This window comes from Miniopterus schreibersii (assembly GCF_964146895.1).
Source record: "Miniopterus schreibersii genome assembly, chromosome: 3".
In the NCBI taxonomy this organism is placed as follows: Eukaryota; Metazoa; Chordata; class Mammalia; order Chiroptera; family Miniopteridae; genus Miniopterus; species Miniopterus schreibersii.
In genome coordinates, this window is record NC_138103.1 from 2,495,815 (window position 1) to 2,520,099 (window position 24,285).

At 39.5% G+C, this 24,285-nt stretch overlaps 1 protein-coding gene across 2 annotated transcripts in view; it reads right to left on the reverse strand.

Moving 5' to 3' along the window:
* Window positions 1-661: 661 nt before the first annotated feature.
* The window catches only part of RBBP6 (RB binding protein 6, ubiquitin ligase), a 31,273-nt gene continuing 7,649 nt past the window's right edge, over window positions 662-24,285 (reverse strand). Inside the window, exons 4-18 of one of the 2 annotated variants that reach the window (XM_081132140.1) lie at window positions 20,142-20,186; window positions 18,043-18,131; window positions 17,849-17,945; window positions 17,363-17,502; window positions 14,793-14,965; window positions 12,537-12,640; window positions 12,073-12,410; window positions 10,747-10,843; window positions 10,545-10,623; window positions 10,395-10,449; window positions 9,177-9,245; window positions 6,330-6,692; window positions 5,942-6,043; window positions 3,359-5,113; window positions 662-2,757 (exon numbers count right to left, since the gene is read on the reverse strand). In XM_081132140.1, coding sequence (XP_080988266.1) covers window positions 987-2,757; window positions 3,359-5,113; window positions 5,942-6,043; window positions 6,330-6,692; window positions 9,177-9,245; window positions 10,395-10,449; window positions 10,545-10,623; window positions 10,747-10,843; window positions 12,073-12,410; window positions 12,537-12,640; window positions 14,793-14,965; window positions 17,363-17,502; window positions 17,849-17,945; window positions 18,043-18,131; window positions 20,142-20,186 — 5,277 coding nt within the window. In that variant the 3' untranslated portion in view covers window positions 662-986. The remainder of the gene's footprint in view (window positions 2,758-3,358; window positions 5,114-5,941; window positions 6,044-6,329; window positions 6,693-9,176; window positions 9,246-10,394; window positions 10,450-10,544; window positions 10,624-10,746; window positions 10,844-12,072; window positions 12,411-12,536; window positions 12,641-14,792; window positions 14,966-17,362; window positions 17,503-17,848; window positions 17,946-18,042; window positions 18,132-20,141; window positions 20,187-24,285) is intronic. The other variant, XM_081132141.1, reaches the window with a different exon arrangement.

Sequence of the window (24,285 nt, forward strand, 5' to 3'; positions counted from 1 at the left end):
TCGTGCCCCTTACATGATTCTAAGTATTAGCAACACATTTGAGAAGTGCCTGTGCACCACCAGAGGTCAGGTCCCCACAGCACACAGCGCTGTGGTCTTGCGCTCTGGAGGCCCAGCTGAGGCAAGGAGGCGGGTGAACCAGCCGGGGCTGCAAGGTGAGCCACCCCCAGGCCTGCGTGGTCCCTGTTCGCTCCCAGGGCCCGCCCTCCCTCCCTCCCGTCCTCTTAATAGCTCTTCCCTGCCTACCCGACGCTTCCACACAGCCAAGACACCACGCAGCCAGGGGACACCCGAGTTGTGCCTGGTGCTTCTGCACCTGCCGCCTGCTGTCGCTGGCGGGCACAGGCGCTTGCCACTGTCCTGTTTAGCCGGCGCTTTACGGAGGAGCTAAACACTCGTCCACCAGGGTTCCCAGGACCCTGAGCCACCACAACACCTTGGCTCTGAAGCCCAAGCCCACCTCCCAGTGACTATTCCAGACCCTGTGAGGCTTATTAGCCGACCTCCAATAAATGCTGATGTTTACTTCCGGCACCTACGACCTGCCCAGCAAAGCGCGCCTCCCACGTCTGCTTCCGAGTGTGGCCTTCAGCTCACCTCCAAAGCTCAGGGGGACACGTGACACTGCCTTCCGCAAGCAATGGACTGCCCACGTCTGAAAAGTTTACTGAAAACTTTTATTGTAATCAAAAAGTGACATAACGGGTGTGACGAAGTCAGCAAGTCATTCTGCTGACCCTCTAGAACTGATACCAGCCTTGGCAGGCCATTAAAAAATTCACACGTGAGAACCTCACAGTACAGTAAACTCCACCCGGCTCAGGCGCGGTGGTCAGAGAACAGGTCCTCGCAACCTGGGGCGCACGGTCACGGCTGTCTGTGCAGAGCCGTGTCACAAGCAGCAATCGGTAAGTGCAGCAGGGCCTTGTCGTCATCCACAAGCTCGAATCTCTCCATCAGTCAGTACAGCTGACTCAGCAGCTAAGTCACTCCAAACTCCTGCCCTCCGCAGGGGCCGGCCTCCCTTTTTGGTCGTCTCTCTCCTTGTCCTTGTCCCTCTCCTTGTCCTTATCCCTCTCCTTGTCCTTGTCCCTCTCTTTGTCCTTGTCCTTGTCTTTGTCCTTCTCCTTGTCTTTGTCCTTGTCCTTCTCCTTGTCTTTCTCTTTGTCCTTCTCCTTGTCTTTGTCCTTCTCCTTGTCTTTGTCCTTGTCCTTCTCCTTGTCTTTGTCTTTCTCCTTGTCTTTGTCCTTGTTCTTCTTGGACTTCTTCTTCTTGTGTTTGTGTTTCTGGCTCTTGTCCGGCTCCGCCTCGGGCCCCGCGTGCTTCTTGTGCTTCTTATGCTTTTTGTGCTTCTTGTGCTTCTTCTTCTCCTTCTTCCGCCGCCGCCTCTTGCTGTCCTGGCTGCCGGCGGAGCTGGCGCTGCTGCTGCGGCTCCGTGTCTGGCTTCCGGAGGCGCTGTGACTCCTGCTGGGGCTCACGCTGGGGCTGCTGGGGCTCTGGCTGCGGGGCCCGCCCTGGCCGGCAGCCGCCTCGGGGCTGGCTCTCCCGCCCTCCGGGGCTTTGTCCCTCGGCTCCTTGGGCGCTCTCCCAGGAACCTCCTCCTCTCTCACCACGGAGGCGTTGCTCTCGCTGTCACTCTCGTTATAGTCCGGTTCAAAAGCGGCTTCGTCGGTCTCCCTGGTCAGGTCGGGGCAGAGCCGCGAGGCATGGCTGGGCGGGGGCTTGGGCTTGGCGGCGCCCCGCTCGGCGGGCCCTACAGCCTGCTCCTTCTCGGCGGGCGGCTCCGCGGGGCCAGGCGCGCACAGCAACCTGCTGCCTCCCGGCTCCTTGCTGCCCCTGGGCTCCAGCGCGTGCTTCTCGCGGTCCCTGCAGGGGTTCTTATCTGCGGGTCTAGTCTCTTCACCCAGGCGTTTAGCATCATACGGGCCTTTATGATCATGGGGCTTTTTGTCTCTCGAGGGGCTGGAATTGCTCTTTTTGGAGTCTCCCGTTCCTTTTTTAGGCAGCTCTCTCTCCTCCCTCAGCTTAGTTTTCTGCGCAGATGCAGAATCTTTACTCCGAGGAGGAGAGTCCTTTCTTCTTGCCGACTCGCTCCTCTCCTCTCTGCGCTTGGAACCTGCATAGTCTCTGCTGTCATAGTCCACTTTCTTGTCTCTGTTGGGAGTGAAGTCTTTACTGGAGGCCCCCCTGGGGGCATCGTGCTTATCGGAAGTTCTGGCCTCCTTGGAAGACTGGGAGGAGCCTTTGCCGCTCGCCGGCTCGCTGGGGCGCTCCACAGCACTCTCCTTCTCTGGCTGGGCGCCGCCCCGCCTCCTCTCGGGGTTTTCTTTCTCTAGCACAGGATGCTCGCGCTCTTTGGTTTTCCCTTTTTCACTAGGCGCACAGTTTTTTGAACTTTTGACTTCATGCTGCGTAACTTCATGGCTCACTTCCTTGGTGAGTTTCTGAAGTTTCTCCGCTGGCTCACTTTCTTTCTCAGTGTACTTGGCTGTGCTCGATGGTTTAGTGCTAACGTTTTTTATAACACTAGCAGGTTTTCCTACACTTGATATAGGCTGTGTGGCTTTAACATCTTCTTCTTCAGATTCAAAGTCATCTTTATCCCATTTGGACTGAGGAACCTGAATCATAATGATGACATCTTCAGCAGGAGCAGTATTGTCATTATTATATTCTTCCATAGTCTTGATGACAGTTCGCTTTGTATCTGTTTTTTCTTCAGATTTTCTCACAGGACTGCCTCCGGTTGAACTCGTACTAAACAGAATTAAAATATTTTTAATTAATGAAGAATTTACTTTTATTAAACACTGATAAATATAAAGCAGCTAACTTAAACATGATGTTTTTTGCCCTGGCTGGTGTGGCTCAGTTGTTTTGGCATTGTCCCATGCACTGAAAGGTGGATAGTTTGATTCCTGATCAGGGCACACGCCTGAGTTTTGGGCTCAGTCTGTGAGGGGCGTGCAGGAGGTAGCCAATCCATATTTCGCTCTCACATCAATGTTTCTCTCTCCCCATCCCCCTTCCTCTCTCTAAAAAACATCAATAAAAATATTTCTTAAAAGTCATGACTTTTTTTAACTTCCAAAAGGAATTATTCTGCTCTAACAGAGATATAAATGACTTCAGTATATGACTGCATAGAAACAATGTCACCCACTCCCAAAACTGACTTACAGCAGTACCTTTAACAATTCCTTTCTCTAAAGACAAGAGTAAGCCAGCCCAACCCCCAATATCAATTCATATTCTTACTTAACATATTCCACTTTAATAAAAAGTACCAGCATGGATAAAATTTAAGAAAATCCTCTCCGTAGACCAACACCCAAGCCCACCCGCCCGTATTAGGTACCTGGGGTAGTCCACAAGCGTGGAGCTGGGTCCCTCAGTTCCAGTTACTTTTCGTCTGACCTTTCCTTTCACTTTTTCTTGCTTAACTTTGCTAGATGCTGACTCTAATTTTTCAGAGGGCTCTTTTGCGGTGGACACACTCTCCGCACTTCCGATCTTCTTGCCAGTCTCTCTGTTGAGCTTGATCTTTTTGGCTGGGCCAGTGGACGACGCCTTGTCCTTTTCTGGGGTCCCATCCAACTTTTCAGCATCAGGTTCCATTTTGCGCTTTGGTGACGGTTTCACTGTTTCTGTCACTTCTAGTTTAGAAATTTTCATTGAAGATGAGTCAAAGTCTTTATCTACACTTTTTTCCTCAGTTTTCCTCTTTCTTTTTTCTCCTCTGCTGTCCAGAGGCTTGCTCTTCTCACTGGGCTTCTTGGCCTTGTCTTCCTTACCAGCTCCTTTCTCTGACCTGCCATCTTTGGGGTATTCCTTCTTCGTCTTCTCCTCTTTGACAGGCTTTGCGTCTTGGTGTTCCTTTGCTGACTTAGAGTGAGCTTTCCTGGGTGTGCCCATGTTCTTTTCATCTTTCTGAGAGGAAGATGATGATTTAGCACTGTCAGTCTTTGGAGTCTCCTCTTTGGCTTTTTTAAGTGGAGGTTCAGATCGAGGGGATTTTTCACGCTCTCCCTCTAGTTTTTCTTGGGATCCCTTAGCAGGTTTTACAACATTTTCTTTTTTGGACACAACAGATCCATCATTTTTTCGTTTGGTCTTGTCTCCTTTTGCTTTTGGCTTCTCTCTTTCTCGCCTGTCTTTTTCAGACACTGATTTGAAAGTGACGGATTCTGCATCCATTGGCTCATCTCTAACTGGTGTAGCATCGTCTCGACTTGGGAGAACAAATAACGAGTCTGGTTTATTTTCTTCGCCACTTGTCGGTTCTCTTGCTTTCCTCGAAGGTTCCAGTAACTCTGGGTTTAGAAAGCCTTCGCTCTCCTCCCCCTTTCTTCTTCTTCTGTGTTTCTTATGTTTACTTCCTTTGCCATCTCCCGGAGCACTGTCGCTCTCCTTCTCTTTTGACTTTGTACTATCCTTCTGATTGTGACTGTCTCTTGCTGAAAGCTTTTCTGGATAGTTGCCACCTATGTTTCGACTTCTATGGCTTTGTCCCCCAGAATAATCCTCCCTGCGGCCTCTTGTAAATGGAGAATTCCTGATATTAAGTGGTAAAAATCTCTCTGGGGAAAAGTTCTCTCTATTTGCCGATGGCCGAGGCTGTGCTCCAGCGGCATAACCTTTATAGTATTTTTCATACCACTCTCTGTATTTTCTCTCCCATTCTCGGTAGCGTTCCTTTTCAAATGGGTCTCTAAAGTCGACACTCCTCCCATAATAAGCTTTCATGTCATAAGGCGGTGGAACTTCTCTGTATCTATTAAAATATTCACGCTCTGTTTCCCCTTGAGGTACGGTACGTTTATTGGGAGACTGTCCCCTAAATGCTTGAGGGGATCTTGATCGTGAATGATATCGTCTATATGGGGGTGACCTTGACCTAGATCGATGATATCCATGAGATCTAGACCGTGAGCGGTAATTTCGACTCTTGCCTCTGCCTCTTCTGGGGTATGGAGGTGATCGTGAATAGGAACGAGAGTGTGAGCGGCTAAATGATCGAGAATAAGACCGTGACCGTGTTGAACCAGATCTTGATTTAGAATAAGTGTAAGAACTTCTTGAGTATGAGGAACCACTATAGGGAGATTTAGACCTAAAAACAAAAACAAAACAATAGTTGATAGTTGAGAAATATATACAAGATAAAATACAGACTCTCAGATTCTAGCATGCTTCTCCTCAAGGTTCAATCTTTCTTTATATCAAATTTCATCTTGGATGATTAAAGAGGCACAGCGGCCTCTACTGGAATGGAATAGAGTTCACTACACAAAGGTCAGATCAATCACTTGTTACAAAACAAAAGCGAAATCTTAACAATTAGAGTGAAGTGCATTAATGTATTGAGTTATATGAGCTAATTAATTTAATATTTTAAAAAATGCCAATTAAATTTAAGTAATTTCTTTTGTCCTATCTTGGCCGATATAATCTAGCTTTAAAAGAAATTGCATTTCAAGTGTAAGCTTAAAAAATAAAGACTTTTAAACAAACTTCCAGGGAATTTTTAAATTCAGTTTTTCTATCAATAAAAGCAATTTATATTCTACCATACATCATAATTACACAGGTTAATGTTCCAGCAAGAAGCTGTAGCCTTAAGTAACAGTGTCCTCAGAATTGTGCTTTGGCTATTCCCCTATTTCTTTTCTTCCACAAACATTTCCCAATTATTTCACACTATAAATAACTTCAAGGGACAGGGTACTTTAACCCCCATAACTGCTAGTTCTATACAACAGAATTGACATGAGACATTATTTCAATAAAAGGATATTGGGAAATAAGCTACATCTCCATCTCTATGTATCTAGACCGAATCAAAAAACTCCGTAAGTGCAGTGTTATTTATATCCATAGCTAATCCCTGGATATGCAAAGTCCCATTTGTAATTCTGGTGAAGGCTTGCAAAACACTAACCTGGAAAATGAGCGCCTACGCTCCTTTTGAATCTTTTTGTATTCCATCAATTCCTTAGCAAAATCATTTGTAAACTCATCTAGCTTGGACTTTTTCTTTTCCCTAGTAAAATAAAGTTAAAGAGTGAAAGTTAACAAAAACCATTTAAGAAAACTAACAAGACAAATGTAATTAGACCATGAATGAAATGAATGAAATTGCCATTAGTTTTCCACTTTAAAACTACAGATAACTAGGAATCCCTGAGGAAGTTGCTTGTATGGCTTTGGTTCGATTTCTAGGTGATTTTTCTTATACTACCTGGAAACACTGGAAAATGTTTCCAAAGGTAACTGCTTAAGGTTACATCAGAAAATGAAAGTGTATAATTTCAAATGAAAACACTTACTCTTCTTTTAGCCGTCGCTGCTCTCTATAGAATTCTTCCCTGGACAGAGGTGGTGCTTGTGTTGTTGGGATGGTATTTGAGTGAGCGGTCTGCACTCCTGATGATACCCAAGGTGTTGATAAATTGGCTGGCGCTGGAGGGAACCCCGGGGGAGGGACACTATACCCAGCAGGTGGTGGCTGGCCAGGAGGAAACTGAGGAGAAAACTGTGGTGGAGGAACACCTGGAGGGAGAGGCAGTGTATGTGGAGGAGGTGGGTACAGAGGAGGGGGTGGGACAGGCACAAAAACTGGAGTTGTTGGTAGTGATGGGCCTTGAGTTCTCTGTGATCTTTCGCTGTGGTGTCGTCCACGGTTTATACTTCTGGAGAAATAAATTCCAAGATATTATTCCTTCAAACTAAAATCATGAGAAACAAGTAAGATTGTCTTTTCTATCCATAATTATTTTCAAACTTATAAACAATGGAATAGAATAAGAACAAATAAGTGTAAGAACACTGATATCATATACATATATTATAAAAGCCACCTAGGGACTGAAATGATAAAAGTTCACAGGCCCTTCTCTGTATGGCGATGGTATATCGAAAAGCTCTCTTTTGTGAAGTTCAGGTTTCTTATCACTCTATGACGAGCACATTAGTTTGTAATCTGTCCTTTACAGGAATGAGCCGACAGGCACTTAGTAACCTAGGCACACAGTTCTCCCCAAAGTCCTCCCAGATCAAAAGTTTAAAAGGAGGAAAAACATTTCTGTAACCTTTCCGAGGGAAGAAGTGGGTAAAGACTCTTCCAAGTAGAATAAATACTAGTTTTAACATTTGTAATGAGTAACGGAAAATTTCCCTGCTTTCTCTCTCAAAGGGTTAGGTAAAAATAACAGTGATGGCCAAAGTTTCTGATTTGTGCCTCATCAAAGAAATAGTGGCTTCTTTAAAAGAGTGGGTTTCTTGCCCTAGCTATTATTGTTCAGAGGTTAGAGCATCGTCCTGTGCCCCAAAGGGTTGCAGGTTTGGTCCCCAGTTGGGGTCCTTTCGTGAGGCAACCAATCAATGTTTCTCTCTTCGTCTCCCCCTTCTTCTCTCTCTAGAATCAATGAAAAACATACCCTTCTTGTGAGGATTAAAAAAATAAAACAATAAAATAAAATAACGGGTTTCTTTCTGTTCAACTAAAGATTCTTTACATTATAGCTTACTGGTACACAATAGCAGCAGGAGGGGTGTTTAGATTTTAAGCCTCTTTTTTCAGAGTCTGATTTAGTAATTATTATCTTTCATTAATGTGATCTATAAGGAAGTCTTAGGTAACATTTAGAAGCTTAGCAATTCTCAATGGAGCACTAGAAAATACAGTAAAACCTCGAAATAACGGACTGATTTGGGGAAGGGAGTATTCATTAAAGACAAAACTCCATTATATAATAAAGTAGGTTTTCCAAATGCATATGTTAAAAAATTGACAGATTAGTTTACCTGTTTTTACTTATGTAGACACGTTTGTGTAATTAAAATTACGTATGTATAAAAAGTTTAATTTCACAGAAAAGTTTTCTATACATGTTATTGTAATTTTAAATTTATACTGAATAGGTCTAGTAAATGCACACATTCACCAGTCACCAGGAGTAAACAAACCTACGCGGTTGGGGAGTGGCATAGAGCATGCCTCAGGCGGCAAGCATGAAAACTGCTGCAGAAAGTCATACCATGGGACAAAGGAATTACTGAGCATGATGTGGTCTAATCACCTGCTAATCATTTGCTGAACATTGTTGACAAGCAGTGACTCCAGCATTTAAAAATGTAGGCTATAGTTGTAGCTATGTAATATTTATTTATGTTAGTGAAAATACTAGTTTTTTCCAACAAATGGCCTATTTGCTAAAATTTGTTTTAAAAAAAACACACCAATGAATTAATAACAATAAAAAAATAACCTGCTAATCTAATTATAAGCAAATCTTGGTTAAAAACATTTTAAAATTAACAGGGTGTTAATTTTCACATATGACATATGGACCAGAAATTTTGTCCATTAAATTTGAAGTCAGTTAAATCGAGGTTTACTGCACCTTTACTAATCCTGCCATAAAGTTAATTTGGAGAATCCTTTACCCTGGGGGTGAGTATGACCTACTTAGTTCTTAGATTTAACATTGCTTGTGCCTGTGCAGGGCCAGAGCCCCTAACAACAATCTCCTTGTCTTTTCTTTTAGAAAAGAATGAACAGAAAAAAAACAGATTGGGACAATTGAATCTAGAAGAGAAATAAATACACTTCTTTCTTTACACTTGGGAGCTTTGCTGGTTAACTTAAATACTCTCTGTGCCTGTTGTGGCTGGTGTTCTCAGTGGTTAGAGCACTGGCCTGTGCACCGAGGGAGGTGGGTTGGATTCCCAGTCAAGGGCACGTACCTGGGTTGTGGGTTTGCTTCCCACCCCGGTCTGGGTGCCTGTGGGAGGCAACCAGTCTGTCTCTCTCTTACATCAATGCCCCACTCCCCAACTCTCTTTGAAAAGCAATGGAAAAAATAGCCTCAGGTGAGGACTAACAACAACAGAAAAACCTCTCAGGGCCTTAGTAACTTCTTTCTACCCTCAAAAAAGTAAATGTAAGCCAACAATCTGCTGTGTGCAACAGGGATAAAGCAGGCATTGGGAAGGAGCCTTAAAAACCATCATCAAAATACTAAGTGTAATCTACTTTTTCTAAGCCTCTTAAGGGCAACTACTGAGGACTTAAGTAAAGTAAGTGGAAACCATTGCTGTGCTTTAATTTCTTTGTGTTATATTTTTCAGTGTGTCATCAGATTAGTGTTTTTCAAGAATTTTCACAAGCCTACCTGTAGCAGCTCCTCTCCCCCCTTCTAATTTGCTGTGGTGGAGAAACCAGATATCCAAGCTTGTTAGAACTATGTGGAAAAATAAAATAGGTTTGATTATAACACATTATCTTTAGTGTGTGTATACATTAATTTTAACTACTCTGAAAACTTTTTCTCACTCCCTGATCCCAATTCTTAACAATGGTTCCAGATAGAGCAGGTATGAGACAAGCACTACATTTACTTTAATTTTTTTTGGTTAACATATTGTAATAATAATAACACCTCCATATAGACTATTTTCTGTAATACTGTATTTTAATTAGTATTCCACAAATTAGTCTGTGAATTTATTGTTATAGAAAAGGAATAAAGCCCTTTATCTGCTGGGCACCGTGTAGGCTCTTTACATGAGGTGGGCAGTACCAATCCAACTCTACAGATGAGGAAATAGGCTGAGAGGTGAAACCACAAGCCCACTGTCATGCTGTTAGTAAATGGAGGAGCTGAGATTCAAACCCAGGTGCACCTGTCTGCAAATCCTACATTTTTTCTACTGATGTATTTTGTTAGTCTATCATTTAATAAACTTTTTCTAAAAGAAATTTGGTTTACCTTTCAAACAAAAAAAAAAAATCAAAGTTTTAGAACATAAGCCAGTTTATACAAATACATAAACCTGTTTATATGAATTATATAAGCAGAAATGATTGTATAAATAGAAAGATAATAAATCAATCTACTGATTTTTAATGCCATAGAATATTCTATAAGAAGATCAAAGTTCTTTGTATTTCAGGGCGGAAAACCACATCCTATAGATTTTAATATGCAGTAAAATTCCATTAACAGACTATTCAAAATGAGAAATTTTATGTTGGGTAGGCTTTAATCTCAATATGTATGTATTTATTCAAATTTTGAACATCCAAATTAAGAACAGGAAAAAGTTTAATCCATTAGGATAAGTGATTCAGTATTTAAACTATTCTTTCTGAGATCCTGTCAAGATCACCATTTGTTATGACACAAAAATAAAAAGAATTTATAAGATTTTATATTTACAAAAGAATTCTTCATATAATTTTGAATTTGTGCTATTTTACGTAAAAACCATATTAACATGACACGTAACAGTTTACAACAAAAAAACATTCAGCAATATACTGCCTAGACTGTAGTTCCATTGTCTAGATCAAAGCAATCAGCTGAAGATTACTTTAAACATATACTTACTGCTCCCAACCTGGTCGACCACCACCTGGACGAGCAGTATTTATTCTTACTGGACCTTGGATGCAAAAATAAGCAACAATAAGTAAATATTAAATTATGTTTAAATAAAGTTAGAGGAAAGATGTTCAAACCAGAATGATGTTTACTCACCAGTTGTAGGGATCAACTGTCCATGCAATAGTGACTGTCCAAGTAAAGATGGGGCTCCAAGTACAGGCACCTGGTAACCCTTTAGGGAAAAAAACACAAATAAAAAAAGTTTAAAAAAACCCCAAACCAAATAACCCCCGCCCCAAATATTCTATTGTTTAAAAAAAAAAAAATTCCAAATGTAAAAGCCAGTAATACTTGCCTTCTCTTCCATCAAAGCAGTAATCGCAATTGAAGAGGTTCCCTTTGAATGTTCTGATGCAAGGGCTGCAGCTGGCAGTATTTTATTATCAGAATCCCTAGAAAACAATGTAATTTACAACACATTAGAAAGTCATCAAACACAGAGGATTAAAAATTACAACTGTTTATTCAACACCTGCATTAAGACGAGTTAGACCAAAGATGATGACAGTGATGAAAGTGAGAGACTGGACTTTTGGAGAGTCCTTCATATATAAGCGCAAAGTAAAAAGAAACCTCCTTAAGAAGCACCATCTATGGTTTATGATAAATCCGTTCAGTTGTAAGAATAATAAAGCTTGAAGAAAAGCAGCTCAAAGTGTGGGACAAAAAAATACAGTATTAAGGCTAAATTCTACTTCCAGATCAGCCATGAGATCAAAGGGGCAAGTCTCAGATAATCCAGTGACCTCTGGGCTTTGCTCCCACTGCTAATCAATAAAGGGCTCACCTTCCTAGGCCAGTGGGGTTTCTTATGTACACATGTAAAGCTCCCACTCCTGAAGATTTGCTATTTCTTAAAAACTGGCTGAGCCCTGGCCAGGGGGCTCAGTCGGCTGGAGGGTCGTTCTGCACATCGAAAGGTTGCGCGTTCACTTCCTGGTTGGGCCCCCCATGTGGGAGGCACCCCATCGCCCCATCGATGTTCTCTCTCTCTTTTCTCCAAAAGTGAATAAAAACAACAACCACCACAAAACATCAACAAACAGGAAACCAACATATCCTTGGGCAAGGATCAAAAAAAACAAAACACAACACACCTGGCTGACTTTTCAAGAATTTATGAGCTGCTGGACTACATGGTCAAGTGGAAGGATTTGAGTGAGTTTTCGCTACTCTTCTACATAATTACGCTCCAAAACAATAATTACTGCTGACCTCTCTTCCTCTACCAATGCTTTCTGCCCCTCTTCTCCACCTATTCAAAACTGTTCTAGTTCTGCTCGCATCTGTCCGTTTCCAATACCATCAGTGTGACCACAAGTGAATCCTTGTGAACTGCAGAGCTGTTATGGGACACGATTCAGTATTTAACAGGAGGTGCTGGCAACCTGTAGTTTTTGACCTTGGGATAGTTAATCATTGCCAATTAACCTCCTTCACCTGCCTCTTCCTCCAATAAGACTAAGCCACTTCTTACAAGTCACCCACCTCGCTGAGCTCAGTGGTCCCCAAGGACGCACATACTGCAGGTCACTAAAACAACCATTAAAACAATACACAACCACAAAAACCATACTATTGTTCTCACTTGTTTCCTAACACCAAGAAATCCATGACCTACCGGAAAGGTCCATCTGATTTTTCTGAGTGGACTGATATGGAGACTGTTGCAGTTATATCAGGTACAGGTGCTGGGGTAGAAGATGAATTTCCAGGCACAGCTGGGGCTAAGGAAGACTGATTAGAAGTTAATGAAGACATAGAGGGAGCTGGGTGACCGGATGAAGACGTCACTGGAATCATCAGAGGATCCTGTTGTCTTGATATTGGAGATCTCATCAGAGGTTGCAGATTCCTCTGAATGAGCGGTCTTGGAGGCGGTATTGGGGGTGGGGGTGGGGGTAACTGTTTTCGTAGTCTTTTCGTATAACCAGTTTCATTTTTGAAGTTATTAACAGCCTATAGACACCAAACATAAAAATGCAGAAAATGTAGTGTTTACTCCAGTAGAGTTAAACCAATTAAAAGATTAAAAAAAAATTTTCATAAAAGGGTTATTATAAAAGGAATAGAAAGTGAGCTTACCTGTCGTAAGAATTTATTGGCAATTAAAGCATCAGGAGAGACATCATTTTGATGACATGTTGGACATGTATGGTCATCTGATTCCAAGAGTGCTGTTCTTATACCTAAAAGTGTAGTAGTGTTCATTTACATTACTGTTTTCCAAGCACACATCACTAATCATTTCTATTCTTAGATTAAAAAACTTAAAAGTATGCTCGGCAGGCGTGGCTTAGAGATTAAGTATTGACCTAGAATCCAGGAGATTGAGGTTCGATTCCCGGTCAGGGCACATGCCTGGATTGCAGGCCCAATCCATAGCAGGGGGCACAAAGGAGGCAGCCGATCAATGACTCTCATCATTGATGTTTCTCTCTCTCTCTCCTCCTCTCCCTTCTTCTCTCTGAAATCAATAAAAAAAACAGAGAAACTTGAAAGTATCTCTTGCCTCATAGCACTCTGCTCTAACTTCTTTCTCCATTAAAAATAAAAATCATGAATATAATTTAAACATCTAAATTAAGGAAAAAAGCACTCTTTCCCCAATACCTTTCTCTTTATTGAGCTAGTAATTGGAATATTACAGGGAAAATTAGTCTAATAAAAAACCCAAAACAAAAATCTTGAGAAAAGGGCATTGTAAGAAATAGAAGTGTTATTCAATCAAAGAAATCAGAGACTATCTATACCATGGTAAGTAGGAATAACACTAAGTTACAGATTCATTGGTTATGTTCCAGTGTAGTAAAAAAATTCAGTAGGAAGTGGTTTGTTAAATCGAAGATACACTCTGAAAGTCTTCATGATCTCCTCTCTTGACTTTGGTCTTCACTACAGAGGCCCCAAAATACAGATTTATAGTTCAAAACTATCTTTAGAAATGAAAAGGCCCAGAGCAGTGAAATTTTCAGATGATGCCATTTTCATTTCGGTAAGGAGGGACAAACTTAGGATTTGTGGTAGAAAAAAAAAGTGCTAATATAAGTAATCAGGAAAGTCGCATATAAACACGTGGCAAAATGTTGGGTTTTTGTTTACAGAAAGCAGTTCTAAATCACACTTATGAATTTTAGAATAGAGTATTCCTTCCTTATATGTAGTAAGGTGGGATGGAATACATTCCAAGATCCCAACCAGATACCTGAAATCTTGGACAGTACTGACCCCTATGTATACTATGCCTTTTCCTATACATACATATCTTTTCCCTTAAAGAAAGCACTTTCTGGATTCTCTTTGGCATATCGGAATTGCCAGCATCCCTACTCTTGTGCTATGGGGCCATTATTAAGTAAAATAAGGGTGACTCTAATACAAGAACTGTGACACTACGATGGCAACGGGATAACCAAGACAGCTATTAAGTGACTAATGGATAGGAAGTGTCTATAGGGTGGAGACACTGGACAAAGGGGTGATTTACATCCCAGGTGGGACAAAACTGCTCGGCATGAGATTTCAACATGCTACTCAGCACAGCACACAATTTAAAACTTATGAATTGCTTATTTCTGTAATTTTCCACTTAATATTTTCTAATTGTGGTTGACTTGGGTTAATTGAAACCACAGAAAGTAAAAGCTCGGATAAGAGAGGTGCTACAGTTAAGATATTTTTCACAATCCAGGAAAGGGAATTAGTTATCATTTAAAAATATCTGCAGATTACCTAAGGGCCCAAAAGGCTTTTAAAGTTCTGTATACCATTTAAAATGTATAGGAAGCAAGAATCCTACATTTTATAAAACCACAGTACAGTCAGTCACTCTGATGAAGGTATTGGATAATTCTAATATTAAAAGGATAGAGAGGCTGTTATTTAAAAAAAAAGAAAAAGTAGCAGCAAAAACAGTTCTCACTATTAAATGCTCTATCAATTATCAACATTACATATTATTATTAAAATACATAATGTTGCTAAGTGCCTTTCCAAGTAATACAGCTGACCCTTGGTACATGGATTTAAACTGCACGGGTCCACTTATACATGGATTTCCCCCTAAATCAATATGTTCAGTACTGAAAACTATTTTCTCTTTCTTATGATTTTAACATTTTTTCTCTAGCTTACTTTATTTTAAGAATACAGTATATAATATATACAGCATACAAAATATATGTTAATTGACACATATTAACAGTTAAGTTTTGGGGGAGTCAAAAGTTATACTTGGATTTTTGATTGTGTAGGGGGTCAGCGCCCCTAACCCCCACGCTGTTCAAGGGCCAACTATGCATATCCTAAAATATGTATGTTCAAAGGCTCAGCATGCCTTACATTCATCACAGTAGCTGTTCCCACAGCAGGGAATGACAACGGCATCAGTCATAATATCTTTGCAGATGAGACACAGCAGCTCATCTGGGATGGGGTCGTCTTCTTCAGAAGATGAAGATGGCTCCTCTGGTAAGAAAGGCGGCTTTTCTTTCTTCCCGATTGCATAGGCTTCTCTGTAAAAGGAGGTTTTAGCATTTTAATACTGTTATGAAGGAAAAGTATTTCCAAGACATTTCCAAGTTCTACTATACCATAATTGGAACTTATCACTCAGTACAATGCCTAATTAGGTGACACGAATGTAATACCTTCCAAAAAGGGAGCAATTATAAACATTCTCCATCTAAACAACAGAGAGACATAAAGTCCTCAACAAGTATACAAAAAGAAACAAATGCTATAGAAGTGGGTGAAAGGATCTCAGAATCTATAGCTCTGTGAACTGAGGGCCAGAGAGATCAAGTGACACATTCAGTGCCACAAATGGCAGGCAGGATTTGAACTTAGACATGACAATACCCTGATCACATTTTTCTACCCTACCATGTTTCCTGAAGAAAAAAAGAAAAAAGTTTCCCTCCATAGTCTACCTATCCCCAATACCTGGTAAAGGTGATTAGAGTGAATGTCATAACGTGGGAAAAATTGACACAATTAAGGGGAAATATTATGTCAACAACCACACCAATAATTAATAGCCAGTAGTCTGCTTATAATTAGTATTTTAAAAGAGATCTATCTACTTATAGTCAATATTTACTCAAATGATTAGAATATATGTTACAAAAATTTAAAGTAACACCTCATTACACATTTTGGGTTCTTTTTTTGTAGAAATGCATTTTTCAGAAATGTTGGATATTAAATATATTAAAAATAAAAAACCAAAACATGCTATTCTCAGACTCATCACCATTGTTTCCAACACCCCCATCTTCTGTGCAATCAGGCAAGTCTATAAGAGGAATTCCTAGAGAAACCCCTCCTATCTCACTTAGGAACAGAGTGTGTTTATCTCAGCTGGACAGAGAAGGTACCTTAGGTGTGCTATTTGTGCTGCAGCTGCTCCACAGACATCACCACGATTCCAGAAATAAGTGTCAATTTGCTTATGCCCCACTGTTCCCAATTTGTGAAAGAGGAGTCTCCCACTGCCCGAGAGAGAAAAGAAAAGGAAAAAAGGAGAACAGAGGATAGAAAGAGACAGAAGAGTCTGAGTTGCTTATTAGTGGTGTTAGTGCAGAGGGTGAAGGTTTCAATTAAAATATTCGGGCTCCCATTTTCCCCAGCATTTGCTGTGTGTCTGGCACAAATGGGCTTTTTGCACTTCAGCATTCAAAAGCATGAAGTTAATTATTAGCTACAGGTGATGCTCACTTTCTGACACAAATATCTATTTAAATACTTTTACTTCTATATATTAAAGATTAAAGCGGTCTGCTCTTAAACTGTGTCTGTAAAAAATAATCAATTCCAACCTAAAATTGTTTAGAAGCATGTATGAAATGTCTGAATTAGAAACAGCATAACAACAGACTGCTCTAGGATGAACCACAAAAACACAAGATGGTAACTGATGGAAACAGATGGGGATGAAGTTAAGAAAGTGAGCAGAGCTGGCAATTAAAAAAAACACTAATTCTTATCTGTGAACTAAAAATAAAACAATATTTGCTGAAGTACCTACTCAAAAACACTAAATCTTTTCAGTATCATTCCATGGCACAGCTGCTTTCACTGCCCTGCCCTCCACACTACTTTCAACAATACAGCAAGAAGCTGAGGAAAAACTGTGCTTACATGCAATTCTTTTGTATGTCATCGAGAACAGGGACATCTATTCTCTAAACTGCGATCTGTCAAGATAGCTTCACAATCTCCTGGAGGACTTGTTAAAAATGCAGAACTGGAGTACTAGTACATAGTTTCTGCACCAAACGGGGGTAGAGGGATGGCAGTGGCAGCGCTGGCAAGTGCGTGCCCACACCACTCATCATGAAAGATTCCTATGCGCCATAAATGAGGGTAACAAAAGGTAATTAGAAGCATTAGTAAGAGCACATAAAATGGAACTTATCTAGCTGAACTATTTCCCTAGGTTTTCATGTCTACCCATTTCATTAAAATGACCTGAACTAATGGCTTACAAAATAAACTGTGCTTTAGAATCTTAAGACTCACACAGGTATCTCAGTATTTCACCACTTCTTGACACATTGTCTTGACAATATTGCAGAACTTTTATTCTTAAGCCTCATTTCTCAAAATGATTAAGATATTTGTTTTGTTCACTTAAAAAGTGCAAGTAGCATGTAAGATTATGTGGGAATATGTATGTCAATGAGGAAGAAAGCAGGGAATGACAGAAAAAGAAAAAAATTAGAAGACTACAAGGGAAGTGGCACTCCCTGGTAATAAAAGCCCCAGATCCATTTTAAATATGCTTTAATGGAGCAGACTGCAGCCTCTCACAACACAGAAGTGGCCAAATCCCAAGCCCAAGCCCACACAGAATACTGTAACCTGGACTGCCTGTGTCCCCACAGGCCACACCGAATCTGAATACTCACGCGTCTATCGTTGGTATTGCATATTTTCCAGTGTTGGTGAGCATTGCACCTTTCATGTTAGGATCTTTCACTTCCATCATGAAACTTCTGGGAATTCCAGTGCTCTTTTTAATCCTAGGACCAGATTCAAAGTTCTTATCCTTTTCGGAGAGGAAAGGAGAGAGGAGGAAGAGAAATTTAACGTAAGCCAACATGCAGTGTTTACTAACTACGTATATTTGTAGTGCTTTACACGATTTCCCTTAATTCTCGGCACAGCCATTTCACAGGCGAAAAGTCACAGGCTTGGCGAAATCCAGTAACTTGCCCAACCTCACTCAGCTAGTAAGTGGCAGAGGCAGGATCTGAAGCCTGGCAATCTGGCTCCAGGGGCTGTGGTCACCTGCCACTATACTACAGAAGGCAGTATTTACCGAGAAAAAGAAAATGGCCAATAAATAATTGTAAGGAAAACTGTAAGTACCATGTTTTGTACTCTGGACTTACCCCATTTGTTGGGCAATTCTTAATATAATGGCCAGGTTTACCACAGCGGAAACAGGTATAAGACGGAGGCGGTGGGCCTAGAGGTTTCTTCATGTAACTGGAAGGGAGAAGAAATTACATGCACACAAAGACTTGAAAAGCAATGCTTCCGACAGGGGAGAACCCACCCCAGGTCCCTATCGGCATGAACTTACTTGACCGGGTCGTATTCATGGCCAGATTGCGACATCATCGCTTTAATTTTATCTTCTTCAGAAGCATTGGCTTCAGCCAGATTGGCAGTCTGTTTAACAGGTAATTATTTGACACACACATTAGAAACACATTTAAGACCACACAGCCAAAGACAACACCACTCATCCTGTAAAGAGCAGTATCTAATCTCGCATAAAAACAGCTATTTACACATAAAACCCAGAGGCAGCACCGGAGTTCCCTAGGTGTTCGTAACTCCCTAGGTGTTCGTGTCTGCGGGGCTGGAGAGTGTTTCGGACAACACTCAAACCTTAGACCCTGTTTGTACCTTGTGTTAAGATTTGCACACTACTCTTAAGAGTTAAAGACTGAGATTAAGTTTAGAAACACTTGATGTTTTTCAACCTTAAAATTAATTCAAGTGTCAAAGCATTAAGACTATAATTTACACTTACAACTAGGAGGTAGGGTTGGGGGTAGAATAATTGAACACATTATGTAACTAATATTAAAAATCAGAAGGCTCTTTAGGGATCGGTGCCAGTTTCAAATTAAGACAAAGCACATACAATGAGTGTTCATAATTTTAAATCCAACTCTCCAAACTTTTATGAACTTCATCTTTAAGGCACATACAAGTCTAGATATAAGCAGGGTCTAAGGGAGTGAGTTCCAATAACTTGAATCTTCAGACATCTAGCACTCATATCAGTCATTCATTGGGTTTTTATCTTTACATTCATTCACAAAACAAGCAACCAGTTTTAACATTTTATTGTAATTTTATATACAAAGAATGCTTAACATTAACAGAGCTTAGAACAACAGCAACATTTACAGAAAACTGGATTACAGGTTGAACAACTAATTTGTTTGAACCCAAACATTAATTTACAAATAGTTAAAAAATCCCCCAAACCTCCAAAACTCCCCAGCAAGAAACAATGGTAGGAAAGATCCAAAATCAAATATGGTCCTTACAATACAAAAGAATTAAAACAGTAAAGCTGCTCATGATGTTAACTCTGTGCTAAACCACTTTGTATTAGGAACTTACGAGAGGATGGTTTTAGCCCACTTTATGTTTTAGAGTCATCAATTTTAATGTTTAGTTTTCCCAGAACAGGAACTTAAAAGCTGTATTTGTAACTAGGACATTTTTGGGGGTACATTCTAGGGGGAAAGGACACGACCTGTAACAAAGCCAAGGAAAGAAGGACAGCACCAATGGAAAACTCATCAACTCATTAATCTTGGTTGCTAAATTTTGTTTTACATTTCTAATAGTAGGAAAAAGATTTTTGGAAAAATTCCTATTTGGCCCTCAAAAATCTGCCTATTCTGTAATATTTGCCTTTTTTTAAAGGCATGATTTTCAAGCTAAAACTATTGTTTTAAAAAGTAGTCCATCACTAGTGCTTTCCCCAATAAAAAGTACACACTGTTGAGCAGAAAATGTAAGCAATCTTATAGCAAAACATGGCATATACAATGTCAGGAGGTAACAATTTGCCCCTTTGCCAAACATACACATTGGTATATTCCTGCAAACACCTTTTACAGTTACACAATTCATGTAGTCTGTGTTCAAACAAATTAGGTTGTTTAAAACTTTTCTAATGCAGACAGACTACAAGTCTACAGTATAAAGAAGCAACTGTATCACATTTAATATATTGACCTTCAAGGGTTCAACTCAAATATTCAAGAAAGAACCACACAATCGTCGGTGCAAAGGAAAGCTTCTATTTGGCTGCTTAAAGAAAAGTCCACATAATTTACAGCCAAAACCAGGGAATTCCTCCAGAACTTTGTTAGTTTCCAATGTATAACTAAATAAAATATATGAAGGAAAAAAAGTATGTGTAGCTTCATTGTGCTTCTTCTGTCTTGAAGATGAAAATACTCCAAACGTTATGGTGAAGCTGACAAAATACTCCCCCTATCTTCTCAAAACCACTACTCTTTACAGGATAGTAACAATATATACAATGTTTTTGCAAAACATCTCCTCCCCCAACCCCTCCAAAACAATTGTTCCACATAAAAATATGTTAGAAAAATATTAATATTTTCAAGAATATATGTATATATATACCTTTGTAAGCTGGGCCAGAGAAATAGATGCAGAAGAGTCATCAATCTGTTCACAAAAAATTAAACACACATTCAAGTTCCACACTGAAAACATCTGAAAGTGATCATTTAGTTCCTATGCCACTTAATGTTTAAATATTGGGCATTTTCTTAGAAATTTTCTAAAGAATGTTATTTTCTAAAAAATGTTTTCAAGCTGAAAGTGTAGCTTACCCCCCCTTATCTTTTCCTACATATTTCACATAACAGTAATAAAGGCTAACAGTTGAGGGGGGCTCAATCACAATGGGAAAACGGGGTAAGGAAAAGTGTATCACACAGGCACTCTGTTCAGAATGGTGACTAAATGCTAAATAAGAGTCCAGTGTCTGTGAACAGTCTCTAAATTTGATGATGCTTAAGACAATGGACACTGGGAGAGCAAGACATCTTTCTTGGAATGCCATTATGTAAATTGTAAAACGCGCAGCTCTTTAAAGGCTCAGATAATCTTTATAAAACAACTCCCACATAATTGTGACTTTTTCTTTTTTTTTTAGCATATACTGTTCAATCTGAGTAGTTTATTTGCCCATACAGAGTAATAATAGCTTCTTGACAAAGAAACCACAGCTTTATCAGGGCAAAGATGTTAAGCCAAACAAAAGGGATGGGGGGAGACAAGGTGCCCTGGGGCAAGGGCAAACAACTGGTACATATGAGGATGACTTTAATGTGTGGAGAAAAGAAAGTTAATCCAATGAGCAAGTATTATAAATGAAAAACCTAAGGGGGCTTTAATAAATGTGTTTTTCAAATGTGACATTCTTAAGTTTTTCATTACTTGGTCCCCTGACATGATTTTAATATCAGTTTTTAAAGTGTATATGTATGTGCATATATGTAATCACACACACATATATCTTTAGCATGTAACTGTGAAGATACGATTTCCCTACAGGCGTGCCCAAATGAAAACATTAGCTTCCTACGTAGTTAGGAGCATGTTATAATTCTCTCATGCATTATTGGTCATAACTCTAGTTTAAAATGGAGAATGTAACAAGATGTCTGAATCAAAGAGAAAAAAAACCCAACAACAAAAAAACCCCAAAGAAGTGAGTCTTCATCAGGTATTTTCAAGTATTCCAGAGAACTCAAGAGTATTAAAAGCTGCATGATTTTAAGAGTCCCAAACAGAAATGTAAGAAGTTCCTATATGAAGTTCTTAGCACAGTGCTCACCATGGTAGGAATTCAATATATTAAAATAAAAATAATGTTGGCTAATTTTAAAACACATTTTATAAATATCTTAGGATTTTAAAAGTTAGTTTGATGACTATTATTACTGAGATGCTTAAACAAAAAGTTCTTAGCTCTACACTGAGGGACTCTAGAGTTCATAATGCATGAATCCCACATTCCTAATACACAACTATATAATTCACCACTGAGTTCTCACTCTTGCCCAGCTCTGAAGTTTTCTTTCCTAAAAGAACTAATCTCAAGTGGTAAATTAAAAATTTTTTGAAAGAATTTACAATATCCTATTTTTAGCCAGAATAAGTTGACTTGGTCAATCTATTTTAAAGAGGGTTACATTTTACACCATCCAGGAATTACTTGAATTTAAATAACAAGAACTGAATGAATTGCTGTCAGCCATCATCTATATATTATGCTTCTAATCAATGAAACAAATAGCCTTTAAAAGCTGCCCATCACTACCTAGAATATTATACTGATCATTTCCTTAGAAAGTATTCAGTTATGTTAACTTTCTTACCGCTGCAACTAAAATACTAACATTTTTGTTCTTCCCATTCCTAACATTTAAAATATAGCTTTTTGTTCTTATGCCAGGCTTTCTTGTCCTTTCTTTTTAGCCTCCTGCCAACCTGTTAATAGTACTGTGAATTTATTGGGTTGAAAGTGGTTTCAGATATTCAATGGCATCTAAATAACTTTTTCCCACCAAATCATCATCATAGCACCTAAATACTTCCTAATCCACAAGGAAGTCAAATGTACCACAAATTTAGAAGGCCATCTAATTGTTTTCTAGATATAGCAAGGTACGAGAAGTGAAAACTGCTGACAAGGAGTGGTTTAAAAATGACTTGAAATTTATATGTACTAAACATCAATAAATAACTCTGAGATACTATTGATAAAAAAGCAGTCTTCAAAACAACAATCAATGCACACTGTGGACATTAAATTAAGAGACCTCGCCACATCTAATTTGCAGTCTTGCTTCCGGGAGCAAGAATCTAAAATCTTTAATGCCGAATATACTTGCTTGAAACTAAAGGACCCTACACAATGTAATTCTGATGTTCAGTCAGTAGGAAGAGTACCCAGTTTTGGAGTCTCAACATGGAAGGACAACTAAATAAACAAAGCTGAGGAGAACAGACAGAAATAGCCATCTTTGATTAGAGATGGCCAAGTTACCAAAATGTACATACATTCACCTGTACTAATCAGAACTTAAAAACCTGGTTTAGTGACTTTATCTTACTTGGCTTTTGTGAATGTGTACATCACACGTGATTCTTAAGTCTCCTAAAGATGGGAACAAATTACGCTTGATGAAGCTCTTCTTATCCTAAATGTCAGCAAATGTACCCCAAGCAAATAAATGACAGGAATATTGTTATCTAATGTCTCCAGATAATTCTACCTAAAAATTAAAGCCACTTTGAAAGTACTAAAAAAAAAAAAAAGAAAAAAGAAAAGAAAAAAGAAAAGAGAAACCTAAATAAGCATAAAATAAACTGCTTCTTATAAGTGTAATACAGACATGCCAGGGAACACACAAGGCTAAAAGAATGTTAACTTTATTTATGAACATGTGATTTGTGTTTATACACATGCTAATAAACAAAAAGGAAATAACTGTTTTCAAGAAATAAAACTTCATCTGAATTAGTTTAAATACTATATAAAATGTACTTTATACAAAATGTGTTACATTAGCTACTACAGTCACCAGGATAGTCATCTATTTTGTGCTAGCATTTGGATACATAAAAATCAGGTTTAAACCAATCACCGGCAAAACAGAAACTTGGACAGTTTTTACAGCATTATGCTTAAAAAAGCAAAAACAAAAACCCATATACCCCAAAAGAGGGGGGTGGGGACACCAAACACTATGAGTTTGGAATCACTGAATTTAGTTCCATGGGAACTAAAGGCCATATATACTTTAGAGAACAAGTCCAAAGTTCAGATTTTCTATGTTATCATGTTTAAGATTCAACGACCCACGGTTAGTGAAACGCCTGGTACATAATTCGAGACCAGTACTTGAAAAGGATACAGCGGAACGCAAGCAGTACCCCTGAATTCTACGTGAGGGTTTCAGACACCCTGTGTGCAAATCAGCCTGAGCAGTCAAATGTTTAGAGAACCATCCAGTGTACAGAATCCGGTCACTGCAGACCTGTGTTTGGAAACAGATGCTTCACTCCACAACTGAGGAATGCTACTAATTATTAGCTCAAAGTCAAAATGGTGCCGTACTTCCGGTTAATCTGTGACAAAATTAAGACGTTACCCAGGTTAAGGGCAGTTACCTTTGATAAACTACAGCTCTCAATTAGCTTACAATTAATGCAATTTACTATTTTATGAGAAAGGGAAATATTTTAATTTGGACACTGAGCAGACTGGAACTGAAAGACCGTGTATTAAAATTTGAAAACAATGTACTCAATTGTGATACGCTGGTAGGGGCCCAATTTCAGGTTTCACTTTGTAGTACGGGCAGAAACAAAGAGCAGCAGCTCAAAACTGCCAAATGAAGCAAAACTCAGTAAGAAGGCTGCCCCAGTGGTCTCTGGAAAGCTTTCCTCTAGATGTGTCTGAACTTGGAGAAAGCATCACACTTTAATATGAGCTTCGCATGTTGCTAATGCACTTTTCAAAGCCATCCATCAGGCAGAAAAAAAAATCTAACAAAAACTAAGTGATACAATGTGAAAATGGCAAAATATACACTCCAAACATTTTTTTATTGCAAGAAACAAAAAGCACACAACAGCCTGTACATACATACAAAATACTAGCTATAGACAGACAGATATAGAACATGTTATCATGTTCATTAGTGTAGAACCTACATGGCCTAAAAAGGATCACACATTAACTGTACAA